General features: G+C 38.4%; 1 protein-coding gene across 1 annotated transcript; it reads left to right on the forward strand.

Annotated features, from left to right (window-relative positions):
* Nucleotides 1–5,434: 5,434 nt before the first annotated feature.
* Nucleotides 5,435–8,855, forward strand: LOC150076833 (uncharacterized). The gene is made up of 5 exons (XM_090386738.1): nt 5,435–5,598; nt 5,701–5,744; nt 5,860–5,925; nt 6,095–6,152; nt 6,751–8,855. Exons 1-5 carry the CDS (start codon nt 5,530–5,532, stop codon nt 8,026–8,028), a joined length of 1,515 nt encoding a protein of 504 aa, XP_090242864.1. The 5' UTR covers nt 5,435–5,529; the 3' UTR covers nt 8,029–8,855.
* The last annotated feature ends 224 nt before the right edge of the window (nt 8,856–9,079 follow it).

Consider the following 9,079-nt stretch of genomic DNA (forward strand, 5'->3'; position numbering starts at 1 on the left):
CCTCCCCTGAGTCCAAAGAAGCTCTCATAATTATGGCTAGGGGTTTGCATACTTCCTTTGCTGCCTCCTTTAATATAACTGGATAGATCCCATCCACCCCAGGTGCCTTTTTTATGTTTATCCTCAACAATCTCTCCTCCACTTTCCTCTCAGTTATTACAAAATCATCCAGCTCACTGCCAATGTTTACTTTACCTACATCATTCTCCTTCCTGAATAACTCCTCATGCGTGAATGTAGATGCAAAATACTCGTTTAGATTGTTAGCCACCTGAGCAGGATCCTCAACTGTTGAACCATCAATATCCAGTGGACCAATCTGATTCATCCCTTTCCTTCTCGAGTTCAAGTATGTAAAGAACTCCTTTCTGTTTTTCTTTGCATCCTTTGCCAAGGATTTTTCGTAGTCTGCCTTTGCCTGCCTAATCTCCTTTGTTACTTGGTTACAGACCAACTTATATCTATCATAGGCTTCCATGTCACCCATTAATTTGTATGTATCCCATGCATTTTTCTTCTCTGCCACATGTCTCATTAGTCCATCTGACAACCATTTAGGCCTAAACCTTGAACAATATTTCTTAGTTGGTATGTAAAGCCTGGTAACCACCAAGATTAGTTCCTTGAATGCTTCCCATTTTGAGTTTGCTGTTGGTAACATCATCAGTTGGTCCCACTGTATAGAATTTAAATACTGTCTCAGACCATCATAGTCGCCTTTACGAAAACAAAAACCCTTCCCTTTACCTCTGATGGTAGTTACCTCCTTGAGTAAATCCCACTTCAACACACTGTGATCACTGCCACCTAGTGGTTCATTTATCTGCAGGTTCCTAATGCATGAAGAATCACTACTGATAATCAGATCAAGAGTATTGCTCCCTCTTGTTGCCTCACGAACATGCTGATGTAGAAAACAATCATCCAATAAATCCACAAAAGCCTTGCTAGTGTGCGAGTGACCAACCCACAAATTCCAGTCAATATCTGGGAAATTAAAATCCCCCATTATAAGACTCTCTGATGTACTGGCCCACTCTATTTCCCTGTACAATATATTATTATACTCATCAGAGTCATTAGGCCTATAGCACACTCCTACTCTCAATTTTGATTTCCCTATGCTTATGTCACACCAAACTGACTCGACACTGCCCTGTCCATTGATGTCAACTGGCTTCACTTCCTTTGACTTTATGTGTTTCTTAATTAATAGCATAACCCCTCCTCCCCTCCTGTCCTGTCTATCCTTTCTATATACATTGTATTCCCCAAATTCCAGTTCCGCATTACTTATATCTGTGTGACACCATGTCTCTGATATCCCAACAATATCTGCCTTTGATGTTTTGAGCAATACCTCAAATTCATCAAATTTATTTACCAAACTCCTAGCATTGGTGTACACGCAGGTATACATGCACCTGTTTCTATTCTTAGCTACCCTAACACAACCCATGTGTTTACTTGTAACGCAATGACTACCAGCAGTCTCTGAAATATCCTGCATCTTGTTTTTCAGACTTCTGCTTATTTGAATAGAAGCAGTGCAAGAATCACTTCCACCTCTGCCAGTGGCTACTGTTAATCTATTGGTCCTTGTATCCCCCCCAACTAGCAGTTTTCCGACCCACCTAACACTGCCTCGACAGCATCAGCAAAAATTCTTGCACCCTTTCTATTTAAGTGTATCCCATCCCTGTAGAAGCAATCTCTCCTGTTAACAAGTACAGTCCAGGCTGAAAAAAATTCTACCCCTTGAGCCTTGCAGTCCCTCCAGGGCCGAATTGATCGACAAGGCTCTCATCATATACTCCCTCCTATCGTGTCTGGGCAGAATTGCAGACACTTTCAAGTTCAACCCTAATTCACGGCTTTTTTTCAACAGTGACCTGTACTTGCTAAGACATGTTTAATGCGTTGTTATAAGACTCTCCTCTTAGATTAGCTACATCAATTCCAATTTGTTCAAAGAATTTCAAGACAATGTCGGCAAGAGCTTCTCCAGTGTGACTTGCAATGGGAATATTCCAACTGATATTCCAACATAGCGAAGAACTATAGTCAGCTGATCAGTGTGAGAATTGTCTGATGTTGAATCAACACTTAGAGAAAGGTATTTGGCTTCCTTGATTTCTTCTACAATTATTTTCAATACTTTATTTTCCATAATCTCTATGACTTATTCACATATTGTTGAAGATAGATATTAAGCTTTTCCTCGTCCTTGATTACCATATTTTGCTATATGAGAACTAAGAAAATGATCATACTCAGCAAGTAATTCAAGTATCCCAAGGTAGTTGCCCAAGTATCCCAAAAAAGTACTTAATTCTGTTGAGAATTAAGTACTTTTGTATCACCATGAAATGCTAATCCACGAGATGAGAGAAACTTTATAGTTGAAACTACTCTTAGCAGTACTTTTGCCCAGTATTCTTTTTCCTTTGCGAATTGGATTTCCGATTGAATCAATTCATCCAAGTGCTTTCGTCCAGAAATCCATGTCATCATAGAGGTCCGATGTCCAGAACTGTTATGTGTTTATGGAATATCGATGAACGTGAACATTTTCTTTTCTGATCAGAGTACAGTCTTTCGGATAAAGAAAATTCATCATCATGATGCTGGCATTCCACGGGACTTTGTTTACACCAAAAGTCACGTACCTCCTTTGTTATATTTGAGTTTGTCTTGTCCACAAACCAATGACATCTTGATACTTAGATCCCAGGTAATCTTTCTTTAAATCTAAGTAGGTCCTAGCCTCAAATCAACGTAGGCCTTAACTGGCCGAATTATTGAGCATAATAATACTGATTAAGGAAGGTTAATACTTAATAATACACTGGCAAAATGCACATCATTAATATTAAACTTAATCTAGCCATCATTAAAACATAGTAAAATGAAATTCATATAAAAAGGAAGGTAGGACTTTGCCTCTATTCTTGACAAGTTGACATTATACTATAAGGCCTTAGCAAACCGATAACGTCTGCCTTATTGGCATCCATTCTTAAATCTCTTTCAAAAATTAATCACAACAGTCAACAATTTATCATATACGTGATACTGTATAATAACATACTATAATTAAAAACTTACCGCAGTAACTGTAAACACCAACGTCAGATTTCAAAATTAAAAAAATGCCATTAGAGAGAACGTTTTCCAGGATTCCAACCAATAAAACCGTTATTCATATTATAGTCGGTATGACGTCACAAACCGTCATACAATATATATGTATACAGTGCAGTGTTTCTTTTTTGCCGTAGTATGTTTACTACAAATATATATACAGTATATTAATGAACTCTTTTTTAAATAGATAATTTAGAGTACTTATAATTTGATTCAGCATTCACAAATGAAATAACTTTTCACTTAATCTCTGGAGGCCCTCCAGCTGGCGGAGGCCCTGTGCTATAGCCCCTAAAGCCCATGCCTTAATCCGGCCCTGATTATACATTGTTACACGGTAATTATTACATTTCTTAACAGCATCCCTTTTTGGAACTTCTGCAAGTTCCATGGTCAAATTAAAAATCTTTTCTCCTTTATTTCGCATGACTTGTTTTAGAGAATGCCCTCTACACAGTTGCAGAAGTAGTGCAGTTTATTTCTGATGTCTACTTATCGGTGTCCAATCACAAGGTTTTTGGGAAGGAGACGGATTTTGGATGAAGAAGACGCATTTTCAATTTGCGTTTCGGATTGGCTTCTGAAGTAGTCAATCTACAACGATTTCCCAACGTTGTTCGCTTTTCAAACTTAGCAGATGCCTTGATATACCACAAAAAAATGTATGAGACCATTGCAAGTAATTATTATGATTGAAATTAATTGTCCTCCCTGGGTGGGAAAGACCGGAGTTCGAATACCGTCAATGAAGCGAGAAATTTTTATTGGCCTTTTTCACAAAGTGGCTGAGTTAGTCGCTTTCAATCGAGGGTAGTATGGTTTTTTTCCCGGAAAATGGGATTTTTCTTCCAGCAAAGACAATTCGAATACAGTATACGCGCATCATATATACGGTGCAATATAACCTAAGTTGCTGATGCGCCCTACCACAACCAACAAATCTCCTAAACGATTAGGATCGTTCTGTACGTGAAGCCATCATGTGTAGCACAGTTGGTAGGATCGCCATCCTCCCCCACACCGTATGGAAAAGACCTGAGTTTGAATCCAGTTGTTGACGGGAGGAATTTTTATGGTCTTTTTCACGTGGCTGGATAACATGGTTTTTTTTTTCTCCAGGAAACTCGGGTTTTTTGTCCTGTGTATATTTACAGGCAATATACACAGAGCAACGTGGCCTTGGTTGTCGATTCTCCTAAAACACAACCAACAACAACTGTACGTAAAAAATGTCGAATCTTTTCTGTTAACCAAGACTAGGAACAAACAAAGAACATTGCCAAGGTCACTGAAGACATTCCACTGAGACTGATGTAAATCCCATTTGGAACGTTTTCAGAATGCTGTGGTCAACTCAGTTGAAGAAGAAAGAACATTCTCTGCCATGAAACATTTGTCTCTGGGAGGAGGAAAATTTTCAATTTTTAAAATTAGAAGTAATTTCTTATAATATAATAATAATTTAATAGTATTTAGCATATAGAACAATATTCTCATATATTAATTACGATTGGCTTAAAAATACATCTATAAATATCTTTTCTGGAGTTTTAGAATCTATTTTGAATTATTAATTTTATTAGAACAATAAAATTAAGATTAAAAACTTATGATTTCTGAAGAAAATGATTTAGGAATTGTTGCTGTGGTAACAGTATTCTAATAGATTTGTTTATAGTAAAAATTATCAAGATCATTGCAATGATTTTATTTCGTGTACAAGAAATATTTATGTACCTCATCTGGCTCTTTTATAAACATCTTAAATAAATATTTATTTATTGAAATAAAACTTTTAGACAATGTGTATAATTGTCGCGTTCAATAACGCCCAGTAATACATATTGTGAGGCATTTACTAAGTGAAGCAGTGGGTGTTCGGTGGTAGCAATGCGCCACGTGGGAGGGAGTCTTTTATTCCCTCCTTTCTTATTTGCTATTATGATGGTCTATTGAATACTTTGTCATTTAGTTTAAGGAGTACTTTCGGGGTATCTTATGTTACTAAAAGGTGTCTCTAAGTTGACTTTTTAAGATAAGAAAATCTCTCGCTTCCGCCACTTATTATCATAAACAGACGACAAAGCAGACGCAGACGATGTTAATACTGGTGTGCCCAGAACTGTGTCAGCCCACCTTCTGAAAACGAGGTGACCTCTACTCTAGGCGCTTGGTTTAATGGTATAACCAGTCAAGCACGACAGCTGTTGACGTCACAAGAGCGCATTGGTTTGTGGGTATTAGCAAACGATAACGCAGCGGCAGTGTTACTCCGTAAACCAGTCAGCGCAGTTCGGAACGCGAGCGCGTCTTGTACGTTTTCTTTCTGTGGCAGTGCGAATCTACGCAGCAAGTCTGGCGTCTGAGGCTAATACATCGGCGATGGAGTTGTCGGCTGTTGGCGAACGGGTCTTCGCCGCAGAGTGTATTCAAAAGAAACGTATTCGAAAGGTACGGTATGTTGACAACTAGAACAACAACATTAAGACATTGTTCTTAATTGATCGTACGAACGTAAACAACTTACCGTTTTCTTATTTTTTATTTACGCAGGGTCGAGTGGAGTACTTGGTGAAATGGAAAGGTTGGAGTCCGAAGTGAGTACACCTAACTATTATTCTTTGTTAAATGAAGAAATTTATTTATTCTTTAAACTAACACGTTGTTTATAATCTTAATCGATGATAGATGGAATGCATATTGTTTTTTTAGATACAACACGTGGGAACCGGAAGAAAACATTCTTGATGTACGATTACTGGAAGCATTCGAAGCAAGGTAAGCTAGCGTTCGGCCAAACATGGCTGCCACGGCGCCTGCGTGATGATGCATAGAAGCATTTTTTAGCAGCTGAACATTCTTTATATCTTAATTTATAGAATTTTAATTAGGATTTTATTTTTATTTCGGTGTTTAATTTAATAATAACCGATTGTTTATTTTAAAGGGACCGCGAAACTGGACCTGCTAAGAGAGGAACAAAACCAAAGAAAGAACGTAGTCAGGTATGCCTTACAAAATTTTTATGTTCATTGATTGAATTCGGTTTTCTTAAAAAAAAATTGAGAAAATAAAAGCGTGTTTATTTAGTAAATGTAGGTGTTAATTAAATGAAAGAGCTCTACACCGGTTGATATTTATGGCGTTATTAAGAAAATATTTTAGTATTATATGCGATTGCCAGTAGGGAGCGTTTGACAACTGGATATTAGTAAACAAATAAGCATTTTAGATGAGTATTTCTGAAATATTTTAGATGATTAATAATTAATAAACATATACTATTGATTAAAAAAAGGGTATAATGCTTAAATATTGTATGAGTTATATTTAGTGAATAATTTAATTTTTGATATTTGTATATTACATGTGTACGAGAGTATGGCTATGAAGAATGATTTTGATTTATATATACAGTATATATATATATTTTTTATTTGTTTTAGAACTTAAAAATTCTGAATTTTAAATTTAACTGTATGTGAGAGAGAAGGTAAATTCACTTGGCGGGAACTACGATATTACAGAATATGTAACTATTGTAATTTTATGATTACCACAGATGTGAACTCATGTTTATTTTATTTTTATTCCGATGATTAGAGTGTTGGCGATTCGTCTGGGCTGGAAGGTAGGCTAGACCTTAAGGCAGATTCAACAGATGCTGAAGTTGAAATACAAAGTGAAGGCACGTCTCCATCAATCGCTGAGGTTACTGAAACTTTGCGCCCAGTTACGGACGCATCGACCTCCACGTGTGAACCGGCCGTTGCTGTATCTGCGGCAGCGGTCACGGCTGTGGCTACTGGGGCCCGAACAAGCGTTGAGGATAAGTCAGGAAATAAGAAAGAAGCAACGAAAAGGAAACTGGAGCCGAACAGCAAAGAAAGTGGAAGCAGTAGGAGTGTCTATGGTGGCTCGGGTACTTCTCAGACGGCTTCCCCATTGACCCAGACCATCGATACGACCACCGCAGTCGATGATGCTCAAGGTCAGCCTCTCGCGAAGGTACCGAAGCTTGTGCGGTCTACGGTGCAGCCACAACAAAACACTGAAGTCGTCGTTTCAGAGCACTTGAGTGTTGTGAATGGCATTACTTCGACAAATTCAGTGGTTCCCCATCTAAAAAGACCTTTGTTTTCCCAGAAATCAACATCGGGCCCACTAGACAATAAAGGCAAAAACAGTGTATCTCCTCCTGTCACAAATGTCTGCATGCGAACACTAAACTCCGTGGTGTCTACGTTGCCCACGTCAGTAACAGATGTTTCTACAAATTGTGTTGCATCCACTCATACAACCGTTGGGAATGGTGTCTTGCCAAGCAGTACATTGTCGGTTCGAAGTGGGCCTATCCCCTTCAAAAGCGGGTTTCAGCAGGCCCGCAGTGAAGCAAAGGGCGCAAACGCAGCCGCTGCTAAACGGACTACAAACAGCAGCTGTACCAACGGTCCTGAAGAGTCGGCGGGATCTCCTGCCAACCACTCGGACCAGGAGAACAATAATGACGGCTCCGGAATCGGCAGCGTCCCAGTCATCAGCAATGGCTCGACAGCTGTGAAATCTAACGGTCATCTGCCACCCCAGAATGGCTTGAAAAGCCACTCCACCTCGCTTCTACAGCCTCAAAACAACAACACCCTAGCCCTCACTTCCCCTAATACCCCCCTCAGCAATTTCCCCACTATTCCTAAGTGTGATCCTCCGCCTGAATTTTGGCGGAAACAAAATTCATTAGTGGACCAGATCTTCATCACGGACGTTACCGCTAATCTTGTGACTGTTACTGTGCGCGAGTGCCGTACGCGTAATGGCTTCTTCCGTGACCGTGGTGGCGAAGAGGAGGAAGAAAAGGAACAGAAGGCTGAAAATGTCAAGTAAGTGAACGAAACGCGAATTAAGTGTCAGGTGTGTAAATAAGTGTCGTCTGTGGATTTTTATGAACTACAATCTATCCTGCCTCCCACCAGCTTCTGTGTCCAGTGGATTTTTAGAAGTCTTTAATGGGGACCTGTGAGACATTTATTTCTTGTAAATGATGTTTTCACAAGATTTTTTTTTTTTTTTAATTTTTTCCACAGATCAAACGTAGTTTTGTGTAGCCCACATTTGGTGTTGTAAAAGCTGATTTGGCCTAATTAAGAAAATTCATGCATTTTTATTCATCGTATGACAAACTTCTGGCGTATTATTTAAATGTCATCAGTTGTTGACTGTGATGCTGCAAATCGAAGGTGACAAAAAAAATAAATAAAGCTGAGATATGCACAAGTTATTTGTTGTCCTTTATGTGCCAGTTCGAGTTTATAGTTATTTTTATTTTTTCTTCTTTATTTTGAAGTGGGGGTGGGTGGAATTTATAATTGTGGAATACGGCGGACCAAACTAGAATCAAACCAGAAGTGGTCATATGTTGAAACTATGCTAATTTTACGTATTTTCATCTGCAATATCCAGCAGTGTTTTTCCCAAGATTGTTCACTTTGTCCCCTTAACCAGAAGGAATCCAGTTTCAGCCTTAACATTGCATTTCTCTTCAGAGAATAGTTTTCTATTGTCATTAAGTGTGCTGAGGCCAAATCAAAAGGAGACTCTTGACTTTTCACTCATTCTGTGTATCTCTGTGTGTGTGGTTTTTGTGTGTATATGTATATATGCACACGTTATATGTATATATAATGCAACAAAAATTAAATTGCCAAAGCCTGTATTTCAGCATTCATTCGTACTTAGTCTCATTGTACCTGTAGGCAAGTTATGTAGTAGTTTCGTAGGAGCACTATAGTGTTAAAGCTTAGTAGCATTGTCACTTTGGCAAGAAGTGTTATGCATCAAAATTAAATATTAGTGAAGATCTCGAGAGCATATTTTTTGCTCTACAGAGCTTTGTTATGTATATTTCTAATTCATGTTATCAAAATAAGGAATGTCT

The sequence above is a fragment of the Mastigoproctus giganteus genome, chromosome 12 (genome assembly GCF_048544385.1).
Source record: "Mastigoproctus giganteus isolate SK-2022 chromosome 12, ASM4854438v1, whole genome shotgun sequence".
Classification (NCBI taxonomy): domain Eukaryota; kingdom Metazoa; phylum Arthropoda; class Arachnida; order Uropygi; family Thelyphonidae; genus Mastigoproctus; species Mastigoproctus giganteus.

What these genes read in the sequence shown, in the direction of transcription:
- LOC150076833 (XM_090386738.1), top strand. Translation starts at nt 5,530, where the DNA reads ATGGAGTTGTCGGCTGTTGGCGAACGGGTCTTCGCCGCAGAGTGTATT. An exon ending in AAAAGAAACGTATTCGAAAG is followed by an intron (nt 5,599 to 5,700) that starts GTACGGTATGTT and finishes TTATTTACGCAG; the next exon opens with GGTCGAGTGGAGTACTTGGT. An exon ending in CTGGAAGCATTCGAAGCAAG is followed by an intron (nt 5,926 to 6,094) that starts GTAAGCTAGCGT and finishes TTTATTTTAAAG; the next exon opens with GGACCGCGAAACTGGACCTG.